Here is a 24976-nt window from a genome sequence, read left to right as displayed (position 1 = left end):
AGAATAATGGCAGAAACAAAATTATATCAGAACTTGTAAGCTACCTTTAAGATGTTGGTCTTTATCCTGTGTCAAAGGAGGAACTGTAATGATCTTAAGCAGCAAATGGCATGGAAAGGCATGTGTTTTCACTTGTGTGTTATGTTGCAAATGATTTAGGGTGGAGAGGGAATGAGAGGGTTGTAGTGAGATCAGTTAGGGAGTGGATGTAATAGACCAAGAAAGAAATTATTTTAAAAGGTCAAGAAAGAAAGAGAGTGGCAATAAAGACAGAAAAATAGGCATAAAGTATAAAATAGTATAGCTGATAATGGTGGATTTGGCTATGTAAAAGAAAATTTACAATGACACAGATATTGATATTTTTGTTGTTTGTTTGTTTGTTTTAAAGATTTTATTTATTTGACAGAGAGAGACACAGCGAGAGAGGGAACACAAGCGGGGGGAGTGGGAGAGGGAGAAACAGGCTTCCCGCTGAGCAGGGAGCCTGATATGGGGCTCGATCCCAGGACCCTGGGACCATGACCTGAGCCGAAGGCAGACGCTTAACGACTGAGCCACCCAGGCACCCCTGTTGTTTGTTTTTTTATTTTTGGCCTTTTCAGTTAAATATTTGACATGAGCTGAGTGAGAAACAACAAAGAGAATCATGTTCGAGTTTAAATTTTAAGCCTGGGCTTTGTTCTCTTGAGTTTGAGTTGCTGTTGAAAGATCCAAGTAGAAATATCAAGTAGGCAGTTGAATATATGGTTGGCTATATAAATGTTTGAGTCATTGTTTTATAAGAGTAACTGAAACCCAGGGGCGCCTGGGTGGCTCAGTTGGTTAAGCGACTGCCTTCGGCTCAGGTCATGATCCTGGAGTCCCTGGATCGAGTCCCGCATCGGGCTCCCTGCTCGGCGGGGAGTCTGCTTCTCCCTCTAACCCTACCCCCTCTTGCGCTCTCTCTCTATCTCATTCTCTCTTCAAATAAATAAATAAAATCTTAAAAAAAAAAAAAAAAAAGAGTAACTGAAACCCAGGCAATGCATGGGTTTAGTCATGCAGAGAGGGTATAGTGTGAAAAGAGAAGTGTGACTGTGGTTGACACTTGAGGGTCTCTTAATTTAATGGCAAGATGGAGGAAAAGGGACCTTCGAACATGACTAAGAAGAAACAGCCAGGAAAGAAGAAACTCCCAAGTAGAGGGGAAGAGACAAAAATGTGTTCATTCTGGGACTGAAAATAAGGCTTTTAAAAAAGGTAGAAATGGGCAACAATCTCAGATATCATTGAGAATCCAAGTAAAATGAAGTCTAAAAAATAAACACTGAATTGTGTAGCATGGTTGCCTTTAGGATATAACAAAGGGTTTCAATAGAACAATTGATGTTGAATACCCAATTGAGATGGATTGAGAAGAAAGTGAGAAGTTAGGAAATGGTGATGAGTATATGTAATTCTTTAAGAAATGTGATTCTTCGGGCGCCTGGGTGGCTTAGTTGGTTAAGCAACTACCTTCAGCTCAGGTCATGATCCAGGAGTCCCGGGATTGAGTCCCACATCGGGCTCCCTGCTCAACGGGGAGTCTGCTTCTCCCTCTGATCCTCCCCCTCTCATGCTCTCTGTCTCCCATTCTCTCTCTCAGATAAATAAATAAAATCTCAAAAAAAAAAAAAAAAGAAATGTGATTCTCAGAGAGTAATGTGTAGGAGCTGAATGGGTTGTATAAATGATGATGTAAAGTTCCAGGTAATAAGATCCAAGAGAGGGGGGGATAATGAAAAGTGTAAGTTGCCTAAGAAGACTGGATATGATCAGATCCAAAACATTGGTGGAATGGTTGACCTTAAAGTAAGAGGAAGAGTTCCTCTCATGTGCTAGTGGAATGTATTAGTGTATATTCATTTATGTGTTTGGTAGTGAGAAGTTGAAGATGTCTCATTTAAAGGCTTCACTTATTCTGCAATCATATGATCAATCATTTGTTAATCATATGAGCTGAGAACAAGTTAGGTGATTTGACTATAGTGACAATGGTTTGAAATTATTAATGGAAGAACCAGCTGATAAGAGTGTCCTTGAAAGTTTACTAAGCAGTACAGAAGATCCATTTTGTGTTGTTGATCACAAATCTATATTACGTTGCATTTACCTTGTTGGATCACCCTCTGCAAAATGCTTAGATGTTTGGATACAAGTATGGAGAATGTATAGATAGACATGCCCTTCTGGGTTGTGCTTTCAGTGAAAAAAAAAATCACAGATTCAACCTATTTCTAATTTAAAAAAAAAATCACAGATTCAAGGAACTTAATATTTCTGCAAAAAACTAGTGGAACTAAATAGCACAGAATCTAAACAGGTTAACAAAGAAAGTCAAGAAGAGAGAAGGCTGATGAAGTAGGTTCCTAGGAGATGAAATTGGAGAATTGTTACTGTGTGCTTGAATTAGTGATTATTCAGGTAGACTACAGTCTTCCTTGTGACAAGATCTCGACTCGAATTGTGTGAGAAAGGATGCTGTACAATGGAGGAGTAGTTCAGTGGAGAGCAAGAGGTACCTAAGCAACTTCATCAGTTTCCTGCAGTGCCAACTCTCACATTTTTAGTAAAATATATGTATGTCTCTGGCTAAACAATCACAACTGGCCTTACCAAATTTTATTGTTTTTCTCAATTATTTGCCTAGTTTAGTCATTGTATAAATATTGATTTTTTGGAAAACACATAGTGAGGAGTCAGGAGCCTGAATTCTAATTTTACTTTTGTCATTATTTAGCTACATGATCTTGGGCAAGTTATATTTTCTTCATCTAAAGAGTTAATTCATTGAAGAGGATCATTTTGTAAGACCTTTTCAGGCTAGAAGACTGTGATTCTTTTTAAGCTCTATGATTTCCTAAAATCTCAGGGATGTCCTTCCAACTTATCAAATTCAATGTAAAAAAATGAACTAGTTTTATTTTCTTTAAAGAGTCAAAAGCTCAGCAGCATCTTTATTTTCTTCATCTTTTTTAACTACGTCTAATTTGTAATTGATTGCCAAGCTCTGTTGATTTTTACTTTACAACTTTTCTTATATCTTTACTGCTCTTACCATGATCTCTGAGATCCTGACATGTCAGATTATTATTACCTAATTCCTGGACTATTGCAATTGAAAGCAAATCTATTTCTTCAATCCAATGTCTGTTTTTAAAACTGCGATTCTCTGGGGCGCCTGGGTGGCTCAGTCGTTAAGCGTCTGCCTTCGGCTCAGGTCATGATTCCAGGTCCTGGGATTGAACCCCGCATCGGGCTCCCTGCTCAGCGGGAAGCCTGTTTCTCCCTCTCCCACTCCCCCTACTTGTATTCCCTCTCTCGCTGTGTCTCTCTCTGTCAAATAAATAAATAAAATCTGTAAAAAATATATATATATTTTAAAACTGCCATTCTCAATCTTCTTAAAACACCAAGGTAAGGCCCAGTCTTCTTAAAGCAGTGTTTTGATCCTTTCATTTCCATACACAAAAATATTTTCCATACAGGAAAATTTTGAAAAACCTTAGCTTGATGATTAAGATCCTCCATCATCTAATGCAACCTACAAAAGTGAAAAATTTTGTCTTTGAATTTTAGTAGTAGCTGTTGCTAACTTTATTTAAGAAAAAGGTAAATACACCAACAAAATATTCCCTCTCCAGTAGGCTACACTGACCATTATATTTCAAATTGAATCATTGCCTCCAATCCCTGGGTTTCCCAAGTTCCATTTTCTGCTTAATTTTTCTCCTAAACACTGAGCACCATCCAGCATATTCTACATTTTCTGTATTTATTCTTTTTTCATATTTATATTCTCCATCATTATATTATAAATTACTTGAGGATAAAGATTTTTGTCTATCTCATTTACTGTATTCCTAATGTTTTGTTGGTACGTGGCATATATTAAATGCTCAATATATTCTTGTCAAATAAATAAATGAATGAGTAAAAAACATTTTTATCTAAATTATGAGTTCAACTTTGTTGAATCTAGCATAATGCTTACATAACAAAATTAACTGGTAATACAAATTTTAGAAATGTCTTGATTATTTTGGAAATATTATAATCCTTGTATACATTATTCTCTGTGGACAATTTTCTTCTTTTGGACAATTTTCAACATATCTAGTTCAGGTTTACAATGATCCTTGATTCCCAGGTGGTTTTTGCTGATATTGAATTTTTTTTTCCTGGTATTGATTTGAGAAGAACTTATTGGATCAGCTTTATGGGGATGGTAGTAGGATGAGAACTTTAACCTGCCGAAGTTTGCTTATAATTTCCAGATGTTTTCTTCATATAGGCCAAGAAAGTCTTAATAAAGTAAATTGAGGAGCCATAAGGAAACAAACGGAAAGCATATTATTTATGATGATGCTTTGTTTTACTAAAGAACAAATTGGGTTAACTAAATATAAAGTTATTTACTTTTGCTGTATTTGTATTTTTTCCATAATAAAGGACCAAGTTTTTGTGATTGACTCCAAGTGTGAATCCGGAAAAGGACGCTGCTCCTTCAACCCCAATGTGAACACAGTGTCTGTTATGATCAGTAAGTGGAAAATAAAAGAAAGAGGGGGAAATACCAAATGAAAAGGAAATTAAAGAAAATAAATTCATGACATGGTATGCCCGTCGAGATAGTAGCATGAATGATAGTCCATGAGTGAGGTAACAGAAAGAAAGTTGTGAGCTGAGAAATTGTAGTTTCTTGGTTGCAAGAATTCATGATTAAGTGATAAGCATGTATTTTTTTTTTCATTCACTATGATGCTGTCATTTCTAGAGCAAGTCAAACATTTACAAAAAAGTGTGTGTTCATATACACGTAATGATATATATTATAAAATAATTTTCAATATTTTCTGTAGTTTTTTTTCTAGTATTAAGTATACCCATTTTTTCTCATATTTTAGTAATACTTTACAAATGATTAAAATGGTATTGCTTTCAAATGAAAGCATAACAAAATGCATGTGTATATCATTGGGACCAAAAATTAGAAAGCGAAATTACAAGATATTCAGTTATGTCTGATGCAGAAACTTTTCAGATAAGCTTCTGAATATTATTTAATAAAAGCAGTGTCTTGGAAAGTCTTTCCATTAGGAAGAAAACTGTATTCACCTATTGAAATGATCTGATACATATATATATAATACTGGCTATATAGAGTTTTCATTTATTTCAAGTTAAATGCTATGAAAATAAACTTCAAAGATCTGTGAACACTAATAGTCATCAAATATCGTTTAGAACAAAAAAGGTTTAAAACAGGACATTTTAAATTTTCCTGTTAAACTGTGATAAGTCATTTAATAGTTTTGTCCTTAGAGAATTGGATTTGTTTACAAAATTGAAGTTAGTTAGTGACTTTCATTTTTCAAGGATTTGAGACTTTAATTTCAAAAAAAAAAAAAAGATTTCAATTTCTATTCTTATATTCTTTTTTTAAAGATTTTATTTATTTATTTATTTATTTATTTATTTATTTATTTATTTATTTATTTATGAGAGAGAAAGAGAGAAAGAGAGCGAGCAGAGGAGCAGAAGGAGAGGGACAAGCAGACTCTGCACTGAGCACAGTGTCCGACGTGGGGCTTGACCCCACCACCCTGATCCAGACCTGAGCCGAAATCAAGAGTACGATGGTCAACCGACTGAGCTACCCAGGCACCCTTATCTTTTAATATTTTGATTAACATTAGAATGTAAGCTAGCAGAATCATTAAACTATTTGCTTACCTTAAAAACTGAAACAAAAAGGAGGAATAAGTTTAGTGGCTTGTATTTGTCATTTTCTTTGTTCTACTGATTACCCCTCTAAAATTATCTCCAATATTGTCTCCACTATTGTGGAGTAAATTTGTGTAGTCATGTCACTTTGCCATATGGGGCTTGATCATTTCTGTTCTAGTGCAAGGCACTAAATAACACAGATTGTTTAAAGTATTTATATATATTAAAGTATGAAGAAAAATTGAGAATTGAAGAATTCCAAATTTCATAATATAGTTGTGGTATCGAAGCCAATGTTCAAATTTAGGTGGTTTTTTTTGTTTGTTTGTTTGCTATTTTTCATGTCATTGTTGTAACACAGCAAGAAGTTAGGTGATATCTCTTAAAGAACTCATCAAGAGCCTCATGAGGTTCTTCAGTGGAACTAAAATTGGAAAGCAAAGGATTTTTGGATTAAAGTTAAAAGACACAGTTTATCTTTGCATAAACCAACACAGACATTCTGAAAAAAAATCCCTACTCAAAAATTTTTTTAAAGTGATATTAATAATTTCTTATACAAAATAAAGCAGAAGCTTCATTATTCCTAACTTGCTATTAAAATTAATAAGAGGGGTGCCTGGGTGGCTCAGTCAGTTAAGTGTCTGCCTTTGGCTCAGGTCAAGATGCCAGTGTCCTGTGATCTAGCCTGAGTTGCGCTCCCTGCTCAGTGGGGAGTCTGCTTCTCCATCCCCCTGCTCTTGCACTCCTGCTCTCTCTCTCTCTCTCTCTCTCTCTCTCTCTCCCCCCCTCTCAAACAAATAAATAAAATCTTAAAAAAAATAAAATTAGTAAGAATTTAAGACAGGATATGAAGCCAATTAGACAGGTAGGCTTTTATAATAGTTAAGACATAACTAATAAAGTGGTGTGCAGTAGGATTAGAATCAGCCCTCTCTGCCACACACCATCCTCTGAGTGTCCTTTTTCCTTTTCTTCTTGGAAACAGGCATGATAATTGACAGCTGTGCTAATCAATCTATTGAATAGCAGGAATTTATAACCCACCATTTTGGTGGTAATCCTGTATGACAAAAATGTGAAATAATTAATTACAAAGTTATCTTAATTTAACAACTATTGTTTCTACAGAATACTTGTGTAGATGCTTCACAAATGTTCACAGAATTTTAAAGATGGCTAAATTGCTCCAAATGCTTTCATGAACATTTGTTATCTTCCTATAATCTGTTCTCATGGGTTTCAAACCCCTACTAGGAAGCAGAACTGGGCAACACAATGCCTGCCATACCCACTTGCTAACTGGTAAGGGTCCAGTTCATGGCCTGGTGAGCACATATTAAAAACATTTCATTCTCCATTCTATCCTGGGTTAACTGGTAATGCTTATTACTAAGCAGTGAGTTTGGAGTGCTTCACAATGTTCCAGTCCTGCCAAAATGACCATGATCTGAAGAGAGCCAGGGGAGTAATTCTAGAACATCAGTCCAAGAAAAAAACTGCACAGTGGTTCATTGGGTCAGACCTGTTACATTTTATTCTTTTTTAAATAGATATTTAACTACTTTTTTTATTCTAGGGTCATACATACCCATTCAATGTTTACTGTCCTTACTAGAAATTAATATGAACCTTAACAAATAAGCTCAATGTCTAATGTTATGCAAACGCCGATTAAAATATCTGATTTTACCATTGATGATAATTCAATTTTAAAATGTATTTTCTTTCTTATCTCTGCATTCTGGTTTTTATGGCTTAATATGTTAAACCACATGTGGCTTATTAACATAATATTATATTTTTGGCATAATGTTAATAATATATTGTGTATTACAATTGAAAAAGTAACACTTTGTTTACCTTATAGAAAACTAAAAATTAAAACATATACTTTTAATGATAAAATAAGTTTATCATTAATAATATTTTGACAATAAAAACTAATATTTTCAATCTATTTAGTGAAATCATGGAATTTTTAATACGTGGTAAAAAATTTTGAGACCATAAGCCAATTCCTGTATTTTACAGATGAGAAGGTAGAGATTCAGGGTACTAAATGACTTAGCCCTAATTCCCACTTGGTTAATTCCTGCCAAAATTAGAAACTGAGTGTTCTCTTACAGTATTTTTTACTTATTAAAAGAAAGTAATAATTAAGCCATTTTGTTATCATTTATACATATATTATTTCTGCCATTTTTGATTCACACTGTATAAACTTAGGTTTTTAGTATAATTAAGTATAGGCAGAGGAATTTTTATTTCTGTGTAGAATAAAATTGTTTTGGTAATCATACAGGCAATAATGAGACCAGATTAAGTTTAATCCAATTTTTTTATTTAATGGACAATGGAAACCAACAATTATAAACACTCTGTAATGTGGGTAGCTACCTAATAAGTGAGTTCTCCTTGATTTTTAAAATAACCTTAAAAACATTTAAAATTGTGTTGACATTTTCTTACTTTTTCATAGATGAGGAGCTTTTCTCTGGAATGTATATAGATTTCATGGGCACAGATGCTGCTATTTTTCGAAGTTTAACCAAGAGGAATGCAGTCAGAACTGATCAACACAATTCCAAATGGCTAAGTGGTAAGAAACATTTTCACCATTTTGAGAATCATGCTTTAAACTAATTTAATTCTGTAATGAAGAAAGGTTAAAATGGTTAAAAAACCAGCCATGATGTAACAATTTTGTACTCTCTGACAATAAATAATTGAAGTAGTACATAGTTCATATTTTCTTTATTAACTGTCATACAATTATCGTAAGATATATTAATAAATAAAAATGACAGTGATCTTTATTTTACAGGCTCATATGCAAGAATCTTCTCCAGTTGTTTAATTGTAGCATATCACAATTAAATATGCTATTTATTCATTTAGTCTGCTTGAATATTTTAATAATGTCAAATCTAAAAATTTTCCTAAATTTGTGACAGTTAGATATAATGACTAAGGTATTTTCAGGAACTCCTCCTATTTGTTTTATACTTAGATCCTTAACTTATAAAACTGGTATATATAATTTTTAATTATTTATTTAGTACTTAACAGAAATCATAGGTATGATAACTTGATGATGATCACTATTCATTTGTTTCTAATTCTGGGTGGAGTCACATGAAATTCACATTATGAAAGATGCTCATTTGACTTTAATGTACAATTTCAATCATGAACACTGGGTGTCATATACTTAACTAATGAATCATTGAATACTACATCAAAAACTAATTATGTACTATACAGTGGCTACCTGAACATATTCATAAAAAAGAAGAAGAAGAAGGAGAAGAAACCACTAAGATTTGTGTCATTTCACCCTGGGGATAATTTCTAGCTGACCCTAAATTTGGCAATTCACTTAACATTGCACAGTGAAGCATGAATCACCACAGTTAAGCATCTTAGTTCATTGATAGGCTGGCACAAGAAAGCATCGATTGTCCATTTACTTCTTTAATTTATGACTCCAGTACATCTGGAAATACAGCATTCTAAAACTTGCTTTGTTCTTGAAATAAGGAATCCCTCTATGTCTTCAAATGAGTGCATTTTTTTCCTTGAAAAATTTCCCCTTCATTTAGTATGCTGTCTTTTAAGAAAAAAACATTTTTCAGATCTTGGACTCCTAGCTCCACATTCTGCTTCAATGAATTTGTTTTTATGCACTAGATTGAAAACTATACTTTGAAAAACAGACTTCTTTTTTTCTATAAAATGATCATTCAATTCCATGGGAAATACCTGGTAGAAAAGCCTTTTTAATTGTTTAGAACTCATCAGTGCACAAAAATTTTTGCATTTACTGAACTTCTAGAATGTATTGCAGATAGGGAAAGAATTGATTAAGCTATTATGTTATAGATATATTTTGTGGCACTTGACATTCCAAATACAGTATGTTGTGTGAATACAATTACTGTTAGACTATGCCTATGAACATGGAAGTGTTCTTCTGTACCAAAGATGGAGAAGCCATATGCCCATGGTCTACTTGGATGAACAGTAGATGGATTTCCATCATGAGTATATATATAGTCTTCGTATTTTTTTTCCAGAACCTATGTTTGTGGATGCACATGTCATCCCAGATGGCACAGATCCAAATGATGCTAAGGTGTACTTCTTCTTCAAAGAGAAACTGACTGACAATAGCAGAAGCACAAAACAGATTCATTCCATGATTGCTAGAATATGTCCTGTAAGTATTAATCTTTTCCTAATTTGAAGAAAGACACAAATTCAAATCATATAAATATGTTTCCTTTGCAAATAGTTTATTTTCCTACTTTTATCTACGGTTACAGAATGAAATATTGAGAGGAGACATTTTAATTTATTGTTTATTCACATCAGTCATACGAGATAAAAAAGCTTAATTTAAGGAAATACTGTGGTCCTGGTTTTACACAAATTTTTGTTTTTCCATTTAATGCATTTGTATTAAAAACAAATAGCAAAATTGTATGTTACAGAAAGAAACAGAACAGTTCTTGTGAATAAAATACAGTAGAACCTCATTAAAGACAGTTATTGAGGAACTGTCTTACAACAGTGAAAAGAAATACATTCGTAAAATATAGTCTTAATTAAAACCAGTAAACAAAATGTTCTTGTGTATAAACAGTAAGTATACATAGCAACTCAAGAAAACTCATGATGCCCTCTCATATAGGAGTTTTATAGGTTTGCCCGGACTTATTTATGATTAGCATACTTTGTGCAAAAGTGTTTCTTAAAGTGTTCGGTGTTTAAAATAGTTTACTCTTAAATATTACAGTATTTCGCTGATTGTGGAGCTCATCTGCTTTTTAGTCATTTAGAACAAGGCAGTAAAGTCTGCAGAAGGGATGAAAGGCTTCTGGGCATACAGAAAAAAATCAGTAGAGACTATTTGTGAATGATCCAAATGCCATTTTCCCTTCCCTGGCTGGAGAAATATATATATAAAGCATCTGATTAGAAATACTCAGGATTAAAAGATAACACAGAGAAATGAAGGAGAGAAAATAGAACTACTGAAGACCACTTGGTATAAGTATAAACCCACTTTCCTGACCACAGTAGACTCTACAAGCTTCACTGTATACAATAATTTATGTTCATATTGAAGACAGTGAGTTATTAAGGCAAATTAAATTATGTGTTCTCCATACATTTTCCAGATATTTTCATCATACACTGTTAAATTTAGAAAGCTTTAGGGCATATGTATATTGAAACCTTTTCAATTGATACCATATTGTAGAAGATTAATCGTATAGCTATGGGCATTTTATAAAATACTATAGATCTTAAATATTCATCTTTGCTGGTATGCAGATGTAGTTAGCATTTCCACCCTTCAGATTATAACAAATCCTCAAGTAATACAAATCTAAGCTGAATTTTTAATGCCCTTTAATATTTATTTAAGCAGTCTTAAGTGTGTTTTCAAAATGGTTTCAGAATGACACTGGGGGACTGCGTAGCCTTGTCAACAAGTGGACGACCTTCTTGAAAGCGAGGCTGGTGTGCTCTGTAACTGATGAAGACGGCCCAGAAACACACTTCGATGAATTAGGTACATGGATGTGAGATTGAAAAATGTTTTTTGAGGGCTCCTGGGTGGCTCAGATGGTTAAGCGTCTGCCTTCGGCTCGGGTCATGGTCCTGGAGTCCCGGGATCGAGTCCCGCATCGGGCTCCCTGCTCCTCGGGAGCCTGCTTCTCCCTCTGCCTCTCTCTCTCTCTCTCTCTCTCTGTCATGAATAAATAAATAAAATCTTAAAAAAAAAAAAAAAAATCCCACCTATTAAAAAAAAAAAAAAGAAAAATGTTTTTTGAAAAAAAGAATTTGTAAAGTCTATTTTAATAACCTCTCAGAAGAGGGTCTATTTTCCATGAATGTTTTTAGCATAAATAATCTGCCAATTTGAATGAATGATCCGGATACTGTTCATAAATTTCCTTAAGTGTTTTTTAAATCTGTTTTGGCCCTGAGTGCACTACTAAAACATTCAGTTCATTGAATTCACCATGATAGATGAATGTGTGTGTGTGTGTGTGTGTGAGAGAGAGAGAGAGAGAGAGAGAGAGACAGAAACTGAGGTACTTGCATAATTTACATGTGAATAATGATATATTTGTGTTTATCTAAAAGAATGTGCATTTCATATGTATTTAAATTCTAATATTCTGATTTGAAATCAGTTTGTATGAGAATACAGCTATATATTTTTACTATTAATAGTTGATAAGCAGAATGGAGGTTGGATGGGAAAGTGTCAGAGTAGAAATTAGACTTGTGCGCCAGTCTTAGTCCTCCTTGGTGACCCTGGGATTAAGTATTCTCAGCATGTGTGACATGAGGAGGGTTATACTTTCGAGGTCAAATGAGGACTAACAGTCTGATTCCTTTCTACCATGGAAGAGTTATCTTTTTAATCAGAGTAACTTGATACACATCATAGGGTCATGTTTACTAAGTGCCATTTAGAAATGACTTACAAACTGAGGGTTCTAGAGGGGAGGGGAGTGGGGGGATGGGTTAGCCTGGTGATGGGTATTAAAGAGGGCACGTACTGCATGGAGCACTGGGTGTTGTACGCAAACAATGAATCATGGAACACTACATCAAAAACTAATGATGTGATGTATGGTGATTAACATAACATAATAATAATAAAAGAAATGACTTTTATTTTGCTTTAATCCATTAAAATGTAAACTGCTGGCTGTTTTCAGATTTTGAGGCAGGTGATGACATAAGCAATACAAATGCATTACAATATAGAAAAATCTACTGGTTCTAGCAGTCATAGAAACTGAAATAGGTAGTTGAACTCTTCAAAAGCCAGCCAGTGTGTTGATTGTAGAAACAGAAGTTTTTGTATCAGCTTTTCTAGAAGAAAGTTCCAAGTATGATTTTTGTGTTATAACCTGGTCACACATTATTTCCCCCAAATTCTTCACAAGTATGTTTATGTTTTAATGATTTAGGATATTTCAGTCTTTCTTGTTTTTTAGGGAAAGCCAGACAGCTCAGCCTTTTGCTCACATATAGAAAGGCTGCTCGTTATTAATTCATTGCTTAAGAGGTCCTAAATTCATTGTGAATTGAAAATAAATGCATCTTTCTTTGTATTTCCCAGAAAGAATCTTATTTGCAAAAATGTCACTAAATTCAGATTTTTCTTGTAACTGTAACAATTGATTATTAACTGGGGTTTCCTACCAGAAATCTACTTCCAGGTTTTGTTATGTATTACTGAACCTCACTACCTATACCTTTGTCTTTGCCTTAATATACTTTAAACTTTTTGTCATTGGGGGAATTATCGATTAAATAAAAATATCACTAGCAGTTTTGACCATAAGCCAAAAAGTCTTATTTTATATAAAGAAAAAAAGTCACTTTGAAAGAGTTTCCTTCCACATTCCAACTTCTAACCCTAGGTCAAAAAGAAATTGTGATTTATAATACTTTTTAAATTTAAAAAAGTGGCATATTATCATTAAAGGATATTTAGAAAATGCAGAGAAAAGGGGCTCCTGGTGGCTCAGTAGGGTAAATGTCCAACTTGTGATTTTGGCTCAGCTCATGATCTCATGGGTCATGGTCGTGATCTCATGGGTGGTGAGATGGAGCTCCCATCGGGTTCCACAGTCAATGGGGAGTCTGCTTGAGATTCTCTCTTTCCCTCTCCTGCTCCTACCCCCTGCTTGCACTCTGTCTCTAAAATAAATAAATCTTAAAAAAAAAAAAAAAAAAGAAAGAAAGAAAATGCAGAGAAAAGAAGACATATTTCTATAGCTCTGCTAACCAGAGACACTCATTGGTAATCCTATTATATCCTGATATATAATTTTATGGTTTACATGGTTCTAGTCTATATCGTATACCACTGTGCCTTTTCCACTTAATATTACTTCATTAGCCTGGTTTCCATAAGTTTGCAGTCGTTATAAACCCTTTTGTGTTTATAATATTTTATTTAATTTACTCTACCATGTGCCTATCATTGAGGTCGTTTAGTTGTTTCCAAATTACAATGATGCTGCCAAAATATCTTGCTCAATAATACTTTTCATAGTTAAAATTATTTTCTTAAGGTTAAATTTTAAAATACAGTTAATATTTGGGAACTTTAAAAGAATGATGTTTTCCTTTTATAGAGGATGTGTTTCTGCTGGAAACTGATAACCCAAGGACAACACTAGTATATGGCATTTTTACAACATCAAGGTAATTATTAAAAAATTACAACTTATGGGTTAAACAGTAAACTTTATTGAGTAATAGTAATTATTACAAAACATTCTTTTCAACTTTTAATTTTACATAGCATTCAGGATGTAATCGTCCTGTTTTATACTTTTGCCTGATTACTGAAATATATTTAAGCTGAACTAACGCTTTCAAAATAGTTTTGAACAGAATGGTTATGATGACTATATGCTATTTTTCTCAAAGAAAGGAAACTATTAATTATAATGCAGGAATAAAGTATACAAGATATTTTGTTTTAAGGAAGTAACTCAAAGACTCATGTTTCACCTAAAACTTTAGGTATATCTATTAAAATATTTTTTTTAAGATTTTTTTTTTTTACTTTTTTGAGAGAGAGGTAGAGAGAGAGAGCCAGAGAGAGCACAAGCAGCAGGAGGGGCAGAGGCAGAGGGAGAAGCAGGCTTCCCGCCGAGCAGGGAGCCCGATGCAGGGCTCGATCCCAGCACCCTGGGATCATGACCTGAGCCGAAGGCAGATGCTTAACCGACTGAGCCACCCAGGCACCCCTCTATTAAAATGTTTTACTTCTGGAGCGATCTAAAATGATGACTATTCAGAAACTAATAAAATACTGCACCAGTTTTCATGTTCCATATGACAGTATTTCATATATTTGAAAATAGGTTTAATGTTTTCTAACTTTTCCGGGATGTCCAATCCCAGTTGTCATCTATTTCAAGACAATTGCCATATTCTCACCCTTTCCTAGACATATTTCTGTTTACTCATTTTACACTGGGAATGTTAGAATGCAACACAATACTCCAGCTGTGGCATGGCCAATACAGAATGTAATGGGTCCATTTTATTAGACAATCAATTATAAAGCAAAAACTTGAATAAAGCAAAAACTTGCTCTTCTAGTGAGGCAAACACAGCATAATTGTAAACTGTAATGGGCCATTCAAAGTAAAAGAAAATCACAGGGATTTGATTATAAATCATATTTACACTTGCCTTATAAAATATGTAAAAAGATGTCTTTCAGGATTAACAGTTTAACTTCTGTTCTAACAGAGAAAGTAGTCTTGATTTAACTCACAAGGAATTGGACAAAGTGAAAAGAACCAAATTCTTAAGAAGAAAATGTTTGTTTCAAAAAAATATTTCTACAGTGTTTGTTTTTCCCAATAGCTTTTTGAAAAATTCAAAATTGTCATTTCTGACCAATGATGCTAATGATTAATAATGTATCTTGTTTTTTTTTCAGTGGGCATCTAAGTTTTCCATTAGGCATCTAATTTAAGAGATATATGTAAATCAGAAATGTTTGTTTCAGTCAGTCTGCCTTAGTGACAACAGAAATAGTCTTCAGTAAGGATCCAAACAAATTCTATGAGATTTTATTGACAAAGTTAATGTAATGATCTCTTTTGGACCCTATTGGTTTTTTCTGTTACTAACAGGGAAAATATATAAACTATGACAACAGACTTTTCTAGCTACTACTTAGGATACATGTAAGAACATCCTCACTTTAAAATCTTAAGACAAAGAGATACTGTTTTCCCTTAATTGAGATTTATTTCTTGGAGTTAAGTTATGATAGATTGTATTGACAGTGACTTAGAATTCAAATTCATATTTTTGAATAAATCATCAGTTTATTTTTTGTTGTTAAGATAAAGTAGTTAGAAATTTCTTTGACATGTCCCATATTTTGGAAACATTAATAACTCTTTTATAACTTATTATTGTCTACTACCTCCATGGATGAATTAAATATTTTAATGCTTTATGTATCAATGGCTTATTTTAAAATAATAGAAATTTTTTAGCTTTAATGTGTACTGTAGCATTCAACTTTTCCATGATGAGTTATATCAATTTTATATCACAAACTTTACCATCTATTTTTTAAAATTGTATTTAAAAGTTAAAAAAAAGTAAGAAAATGGATCTTTTTCTGTTTTTTGTTTTTTCTTTTTTTTAGCTCAGTTTTTAAAGGATCAGCAGTGTGTGTGTATCATTTATCTGATATACAGACTGTGTTTAATGGGCCCTTCGCGCACAAAGAAGGGCCCAATCATCAGCTGATTTCCTATCAGGGTAGAATTCCGTATCCTCGCCCTGGAACTGTAAGTATCTAGGAAAGTTTCTTTGTCATTTTGCTTTTTAAAAAATATAATTTAACAAGATATGAATATCATGTTAATGTTTTTTAAATACAACCATGGACCTACTGATATACTCATAATTTTTCAGGTCATTTGGGATTTTACAAATATATTATAGCACCCTCTACAATTTTTTCTAAGTATTATTATTAATAAAATCTCTTTTAGACTTCAAGACAACTGGGTATGTGAAACAGGGCAGAGATATTTCCAAATTTTATTGACATAAAACCATAGCTTGGGAAGTGTTAACATTTTGGTGGCAGCCTAAAAGAATTTGAATGCTAGTTGCTTTTTAACAACCCTTCCTGATACTAATGAATCTCACTTATTTTTTTTTCCTCAAAGATTTTATTTATTTGACAGAGAGAGACACAGAGAGGGAACACAAGCAGGGGGAGTGGGAGAGGGAGAAGCAGGTCTCCTATGGAGCAGGGAGCCCGATGCGGGGCTCGATCCCAGGATTCCGGGATCACGACCTGAGCCAAAGGCAGACGCTTAATGACTGAGCCACCCAGGCGCCCTGAATCTCACCTATTTTAATAAAGGAATAGCCATACAAGAATTAATTTGGAGATAAAACATGTAGATCTTTGAATTTTATGGGATATATTTAGGGATATATGAAAAATTATGTGCTATATATTTCTCAAAGAAAGAAAACAGTATGTGTAAACAAACACAATGAAAGTGATGTTATAATTCAACAAAATATTTATAAGCTATAAAGTTTTGAGGTATACAGGTATATTAGCAGTATTAAGAAGTACACTGAAAACTAACGTTTCCAGCTGAAGTTATAGACAGTGCACTGACAGACTGGAATTGAACTTTTTTTAGGACAACAATGATCATTGTCCTACTATTTGTTTTTCATTTGGCCCCTTATAAGGCTTTATTGAATTCTAGAATATTGATTAGTTTTTGTCTTTATAAAATGTCATAGAGTACACTGAAAAGAGACAATCAAGAGGAATATAATTTTCGGTTGACTATCAAGAGGAATATAATTTTCTTATATTTTTGCATTTCATAGAATATGATTATATTTATTTTATATGTGAGTAAAGAATGGTTTCATGGAAAATAATCAAAAGATAGCTGTTAAAGTATTATTTTCTTGAAATATTTCTTTTTCCTTTTTACTTGAATATGAAATTCCCTCCACCAGTATGCTTTCAGGTATTCATCCCACATAACTTTTACTGATTGTTGATTCACTTTATTTTTTGTCTTATTATTAGAGTTTATTTGCAGTGTATTATTCAGTCCTTTATTTTCTCATCATTCTAAATTATACTGCTGTCAAATTTCTTTGAAAAATAAGAAAAATAGTTTGCTAAGCCTTTAAACCTATTTATTCAAAAGTAAAAGAGCTCAAATTTTGTTCCCTGGCTAAGAAGCTCAAAGATTAATCATTGATACATCTTTTACAGGAACAATTAACCTTTAATTAACTGGAAAGATTATCATCATTACTCTTTAGCTATGAAACAATTAAATTTTAAAGAGCCACACTTAATCATGGCTGGGGACAAAGTCCTATCATACAATTCACAGTATCCTTTTACATGATCTCTTTTCGATGCTCATAGCTCAACAGAAAGTGAAAATACTTAATTATTTTGTGTAACACAAGGAAGATATCAATAGATATATTGATCTTCGGGTACCTCAACTTGGGGTGTATTGGATAAGAAGCACAGATTATTACATAAGAGGAGGCGAAGTGAAGGGGAAGGTGAACAACTTTCAGATTCCATGATAACTCAACGGCTTTCCTTATTTCATTCAGTGTATTTCATGCGTTCCCAGGTGACTCACTGATAACCTGTTCAAAGATAAATCTTCTTTTTGAGAATTGCTTGCTATTTGAAGTTGACCAAGTCATTGCTTTATCTTAATACAGAAAATTAACAGGTGATTGTGACTATATATGCTTTCATTAATTATTCTTTTTAACAACATACATATGGGATTCATACAAGAACAGTTGGTTTGCAAACTCAACAAAATTCTAATTTCCTCCAAGTATTACCTTAAGAGAAATTTCCCAGGTAAACAAACAAAACAGGTAAAAAAGAGCCATGCTCACTGAATCAGGCCTCAGTGAGTGTATGTAGGAGCTAGTTTATACACAGTTTATAAGAGTAGATTGTATGCACTTTATCTCAAGTAAGGATTCACAGTACTAACTTGAGATCAGCATGGTGAGAGTAGTTACAGTCTGGAAACTGACAAGTATTACAAGTCAGGGATTTTTTTTCCTGAAGAAAAGCCACCCGTTCCCACCCCTTGTAAAGACTTTTCACCGGAATGACAGTTCAAAAAGACTCTCAGGAATCATACTGAGAAAACCACTCATGTCAAATAGCAATTATTCTAAATAAAATGTGGGAATAGATAACCCCTTTTAGTACAACAAAATAAACCAATGCTAAATTAGAAAATTCTGCTAACAGTCCCACTTTTTGCTATTTCCCCAGCTCCTAAGAATAAGCATGTTTTTTTTCTGTTGTAAAACAGCGTGGTATAAGCCAGGGCTTAGTAACACACATCTGGAGCTGACGCCGTGAAAAGAAGGGAGTAGTCAGTCCTTGAGACATATTTCTATAATGTGGTTTCTTACATCTGGTGCTGAGACCAGAGCAGCTCCCTTAAATAAAAAAATTGTCAGATGAGTGATCCTTAGGGAGTGAAACAGGCAGGGTGGAGGAAGACCTCTGGAACTCCTTCTGGAAAGCATACCTCCCAGAAGATCTGGTCCCTCCACCCTTCTCTGAGCAACACACCAGGAAGTTTCAGCTGTCTGACTCAGAGTGGCCAGTGTCTGTCTTTTTCCTAGGCTTCCAGGGTTTAATATCCCACTGCTGTAGCAGGAAGACCTACAGCAAGTGACCCAGAACAGTCCCTCTTCTCTGGGGCTAAAAATGTTGCTTCTGAAGTCCTCCCATGAAGTATCAACTGTGATTGCTCTACTTTATTTCCCTACACAGTAGTCCAGTTGCCGGGTCAACCTCATAAATACATGACTGGATTCTTAAAGAAATGACAGGGGGGCAGGAATTGTATACCCTTATTCTAATGTTCCCTGTAGGTGATTCTCTTAAAGCAGGGTTGATGGCTATGTTAGCAAACTGCCCCAGTCAGTGGGAAGAAGCCTGCCCGTTGTGTCATAATGTTTTTCCATAAGTAATTCAAGTTTGTGGAAGAAACAAGACACCTTTGGTATGTTGCAAAGGGCAGCCAAAGACTGCAGATTCTCTCTGTGGCTGAGCTAACACATTACATTATTCTGTTGCAACATGTATAAAGCTTCCATAGAAAATTGTTTTTGCTTATACTCTTCTGTTTAAAGCAGAACCTAATAAAAGTGTTCTGTTTTAATACCTATTTATAAGTGGACCAGAACCATCTGCTTTCATCATCGTGCCTGATACCTGGTGCAGCAAAAGAACACAAAAAACTCATGACCCACATAGTGGTGGCCAGAAAAAGAGAACTTTATTTCTGGTACTTTTGTTGATTCCATGCATCTTTTGGTGGTTCTTACTTCTAGTCTTCATAGATGTTTAAAACTTTGTTAGGGAACTTTACAATAAAATTAAGTACATAAGGTGTGTAGACATGAAAAATTCATTATATGTTTTTTCATATCATTATTCAAGACACATGAATAAAATAGACAATAAATACTATTGAAGTCTAGGTGAGAGAGAGACTGTCGTGGGACAGCCTTATGTAGAGAAGGCATATAAAAAATAGGAGATTGAGCTGGCCCCGAAGGCAGTCAGATTTGGATAACTTGGGTGGGGAAAGAATGATAGTCCAGACAAAAGTTACAGCTTACATTATAATTAATTTATAAGATATAAATTAATAAGTGAGTTCTAGAAGCTCTGTCTGAGCTAGTAGGACTGGAACAGAACACTCCTGTCAGCAATGGGGGATAAATGGAGGTGAAATGAGGACCAACTGGTGCATAAGTACAAGTCTTCAGCTATGTAAATCTTTAGGCTTTAAATAAAGGGCCTAGATTACCAAGGGTTTAAGCATGAGATCAGTTTCTCTCAGAATACAAGTTTCAAAGTCCAGTGCCAGAAACTACCCCAGATTCTGGAATGCCATTTATTTATGTCCATGTATTTATCCATATACCACTCATCTTTCAAGTGTTTAGGTCAAGCTCCCCTTGACCATGCCAGTCACTCCTTCTCTGACTAGTTTTGCTTTTATTTTCTGTATTCTTTAACCTCAGCTCCTACCTCTTTCTTCCACTTTGTGCTCTGTGATCCAGCAATGCCCCAGGAATTAAAGTTTCCTAAATATTCCAATTTTTTTTTTTCTATCTCTAAACCTTTTCACCAACCCTGAGAGCCTTAAGTTCTCTACTATTCTGAATTCATTTAAAAAATATTGGCTCTTACACACATATGGCAATTGATCATGAACAAAGATTTATTATTTATTTTATATTTGTCTTAAATTATTATTATATGCCTTGTTATTTTGCTTTGAAGATGCCCATCTTCCATACCAGAATACTTATGTCTAGAAGATAATGGTGGCTTTTTCTTATGTCTCCCACTGGGCACATCAAAATGCTTTTTGAATAAAAAGTGTCCAAAGAATAAATACATGAATTAAGATATGAATATGTTAATATTGAAAACTAGGATCATGGATGTGAGATTTAGGAGCATCAGAGGACGGCAGATGTCAAGAATACCTAAAAATAGGAAAGAAATTAAGTTGAGGGCAACAATTGCTGATATTTCCTTAACATGGCATTGTTACTGTTCCTAGCATTTCACCCAACACTTTAGTAATCAAAACACTTAAAATGTCTTTACTCAAAAAAGGAGTCCTTATCACTGCTCCATAAACAGAAAGCTAGAACTGGAAAAAAAACAACAGCTTAAAGGAGAAGTTTAACCCAAACTACTTAATGACTATTTGTAGAGCTCAATCAGCCTTCCGAAGAATGAGACACCAGCCTCATTCATGGACAGAGGCTTTATTTTATGGCAGCATGTAGATGTTATATTATCTTGAGATTTCAGTACACATGCTTTCACATATCACAAGGTGGGGGATAAGTTATTCGCATCTTATTTATACTTGGTAGCGTTACACTGAGCAAACTCGCAAGTCCAGATAGAGAATCTACAAAGGGTAATCCATTTTTCTTCTTGTCACAATCATTGTCACTCATCCTGTGTCTTATCTGCAAAGTTTATGCCACAAATCAATGGAAAAAATTAATTATTGTCAAAAAGGCTTGTTTTGTAATTTTGAAAATACTCCTACCGTGAAACACTGGTTTCTAAGCACGAAGTTCATAAAACCAAAGTCCCAAATGGGGGACATTTGAATGAATATAAAATAACTGATTTGATTTGATTTGTTTGGTTACCTATTTAATAAGAACACTTTTGGGCACATTAGACATAATTTTTAACTGAATTTAAATTAAGTAAAACCCAGAAACTAGACACTTAACAATTTAATAACCTTATCGCACATGAAAATAATTGCTAACTGGAAATTATATAAATTGCCTAGTAATATATGCTAACTTTGGATCTTCCTGGACCTTACAAATGAGAATGTTTGCAAATATTTAAGGAGACATCTCAGCTTAGCAAACCATAATTAGTGGTGTTTTATGAGGAACTGGATTGCCCGTGCATTTGTTCTTTCCATTTTTTCATTCAGTGAGCAATACATTTCCCTTTTTCCACTTTGTGTGAGGAATGAGGGTAGAGAACACCCATAATTCTACACTTTGCAGAAGCATGGAACACTTCCATCATTTTAGAATACTCTCAAATGAAATTCTTTGTCCCCATTTGGTCTTTTTTGTGGGCAATTTATAAACATGTATATTTAAATATAATGCTTTTTTCCTAAAAGAAAAACATATGAGCCCTAGATGAAAGTCACTTGAGGGGATAATGAATCAGCGGCTTACTCTTATTACTTGTCTCATTATCTCTCCTTAGTGAAGTCATTTAATTGCTCCCTGTGCCTTTCTATAAAAAAGAACTGGGCGCCTGGGTGGCTCAGTTGGTTAGGCGACTGCCTTCGGCTCAGGTCATGATCCTGGAGTCCTGGGATCGAGTCCCGCATCGGGCTCCCTGCTCGGCGGGGAGCCTGCTTCTCCCTCTGACCCTCCCCCCTCTCATGTGCTCTCTGTCTCTCTCATTCTCTCTGTCTCAAATAAATAAATAAAATCTTTAAAAATAAATAAATAAATAAATAAATAAATAAAAAAGAACTATATTTACTGGTCCTGTAAAAAGTTCTAGTAATGTTAACTGGTCAAAATGAGTCTAAAAATTGCATTCAGTATAATATTGTCTAAGTGAGTGGGGCAACATTAGTAATTCGCTGAGAGTTATTTGCAAATGTGGGTCGGCCCAACAATCCTGGTCCAGAGGCACTAACATTGTGGGATAGCTGTTGCAAGGGTTTAACCTAGAGGTCGCCGTGTTTTGGGGGTCCCTAAAGTTTTTCTTTTTTTATATTGAGTTAGCATTACAATTTTGGCAGATTTCACATAAAATTCCACATTTCTATTTTCTGTTGAAATCTGGCCACACCAGGCTTACATTCCTGCACAGGAGCAATCAGTTAGAAATGAGGGTTCATTGCCACTTTTGAATAAGGTACAACTTTCCAATCTGTTACTGTCCCCATTACATCCTACAGTTTGCCCAGATGCTGTACCCATTGCTATTGATCAGAAAGTTTGCTTTGTTGCCTTCCTTTACCTTCTACCTCTCTTAAGAGAATAAATGAAAGCTATAACAGAAGTGCTTTTCTTTCAAGAAAATATGACAAAGTATTTTTGTTTTTGAAAGTAGAAATATTGTCAAGTATTTAATAGGATTACACAAATGTGTGTATGTGTTAAAGTTTATACCTAACAGTTTTGCTTGTCTAACTTAACACTTGGATCCTATTAATGGATAAGTTTGAGTTCCAAGCTTTAGCAGCTCCCAGCCTACCCCTGAGCTTGGCCTCAGATGTCCTATAAATGGAATCTTCTCCCCAGAAGCCCTTGTCATGCCTTCTTTTCAGAACTGCTGAAGCTGTCCAGCAGTCCTTTTTCAGATCTTATTATTGCTTACTGGCCAAAACAGATTATCATTATCAAATTTTCCCTAATAACACTGTTGCTGGCACAGAATAAGAATAGAAAAGTGATGGGTGGGAAGGGTAAAAGTTATATACAAAGTGGCATCAACTGCTCTCTGAAAACAAATGGGGTAGGACCAGTGGACTTAGCCTTGCTCAAATGGTTCTTGCGGCAGCTCCCAGCCAGCCATGTGCTCACAAAGGTCAACAACCCATACACTTAGAACCATTCTGGTTTTCACTGTTAATACAGTATTCAATAAATTACATGAGTTCTTCAACACTTTATTATAAAATAGGCTTTGTGTTACATGATTTTTGTCTAACTGCAGGCTAATACAAGTGTTCTGAGCATGTTTAAGGTAGGCTCGGCTAAGCTGTGATGTTCGGTAGGTTAAGTGTATCAAATGCATTTTTAACTCTCAATATTTCCAATTTATGATGAGTTTATCAGGATTATTACCCATCATAAGTCGAGGAGGATCTGTACTTAAAACAACTTAAGCCTCTAAGTATTTTGAAAAGTAGAGGCTTTTGGTTATCACTCAAATGAAGTAACTATTTACTAACTTGGTTCTTTTTAAAATATTTTATTAGTGCCCAGGAGGAGCATTTACACCCAATATGCGGACCACTAAGGAATTCCCAGATGATGTTGTCACTTTTATCCGGAACCATCCTCTCATGTACAATTCTGTCTACCCAATCCACAGAAGGCCTTTGATTGTTCGTATAGGCACTGACTACAAGTACACAAAGATAGCTGTGGATCGAGTAAATGCTGCTGATGGTAGATACCATGTCCTGTTTCTCGGCACAGGTAAGTATTTGAGCTCAAACTATACTTTAATGTGTAGCAGAAGAGCATAATAGGTAAGGACCATAATATTGGAACCAGAGAGACTCCAATGTTGATGTCTGTTGGACCCTCACTGAGGTATTTAATGTCTCTATGCCTGTTACCACATCTGTAAAATGGAGTTAATGAAATAAATTACTTCATAGGGTTATTGTGAGGAACAAATGGGTTAATATATGTAAAGCACCTAGAACAGTCCCTGGCACATATTATAGTGAAATATAATAATTATGAGCCGAATGAAAGGATGGGAAGAAATTTTAAGCATGGGTAGTTCCTCTCAACTGAAGCAAATACGTGGAGCCATTTTCCAGTGATAATGATAATGATAGATAGTTCTAGATAACATTTAAAAGTGAATTTAATAACAAATACAGATAGCTTTTTTGAAAATATTAATGGTAGTATTTTAATACATTTATAACTGTAGTTTGCCAATTTACTTTAATACACAAGTTGAGTGAAAAATACTCTTGTTTATAGATCTACATGAATGTGTAATGGCTGGCTTTATAGCAGTGATTCTCAAAGTGTGTTCCCCAGACTAACAAAATCAATATCACCCAAGAAGTTGTTAGAAATACAAAGTTTAGGGCTCCAGTCCAGGAACTCTAGGGATTCAAGACCCAGCGATCTGTGTTTTAACAAGCCCTTCAGGTAACTCAATATACACTAAAGTTTGAGAATCATTACTCAAGAGAAAAAACTCTAGTTTGCCAGTCACGCAGTAATTAACATCTTTCAAACATTCCTGACCACCTTGCAGGGAGTGATGAAATCTCTTTACTTACAATATCATAAGTACTTTATGAAA

General features: G+C 34.4%; 1 protein-coding gene across 2 annotated transcripts in view; it reads left to right on the top strand.

Moving 5' to 3' along the window:
- The window catches only part of SEMA3C (semaphorin 3C), a 181958-nt gene that overhangs the window by 101192 nt on the left and 55790 nt on the right, over positions 1 to 24976 (top strand). For both annotated transcript variants that reach the window (XM_035020457.1, XM_035020458.1), the window contains 7 exons: positions 4474 to 4564; positions 8234 to 8353; positions 9831 to 9973; positions 11221 to 11335; positions 13929 to 13998; positions 15977 to 16121; positions 23901 to 24123. In XM_035020457.1, the coding sequence (XP_034876348.1) occupies positions 4474 to 4564; positions 8234 to 8353; positions 9831 to 9973; positions 11221 to 11335; positions 13929 to 13998; positions 15977 to 16121; positions 23901 to 24123 (907 nt within the window). The remainder of the gene's footprint in view (positions 1 to 4473; positions 4565 to 8233; positions 8354 to 9830; positions 9974 to 11220; positions 11336 to 13928; positions 13999 to 15976; positions 16122 to 23900; positions 24124 to 24976) is intronic.

Source organism: Mirounga leonina, unplaced genomic scaffold (assembly GCF_011800145.1).
Source record: "Mirounga leonina isolate KUSES-001 unplaced genomic scaffold, KU_Mleo_1.0 Mir_174, whole genome shotgun sequence".
NCBI lineage: Eukaryota > Metazoa > Chordata > Mammalia > Carnivora > Phocidae > Mirounga > Mirounga leonina.
The sequence above is the reverse complement of the archived record's forward strand: the minus strand, read 5'-3'. Positions and strand labels throughout refer to the sequence as shown.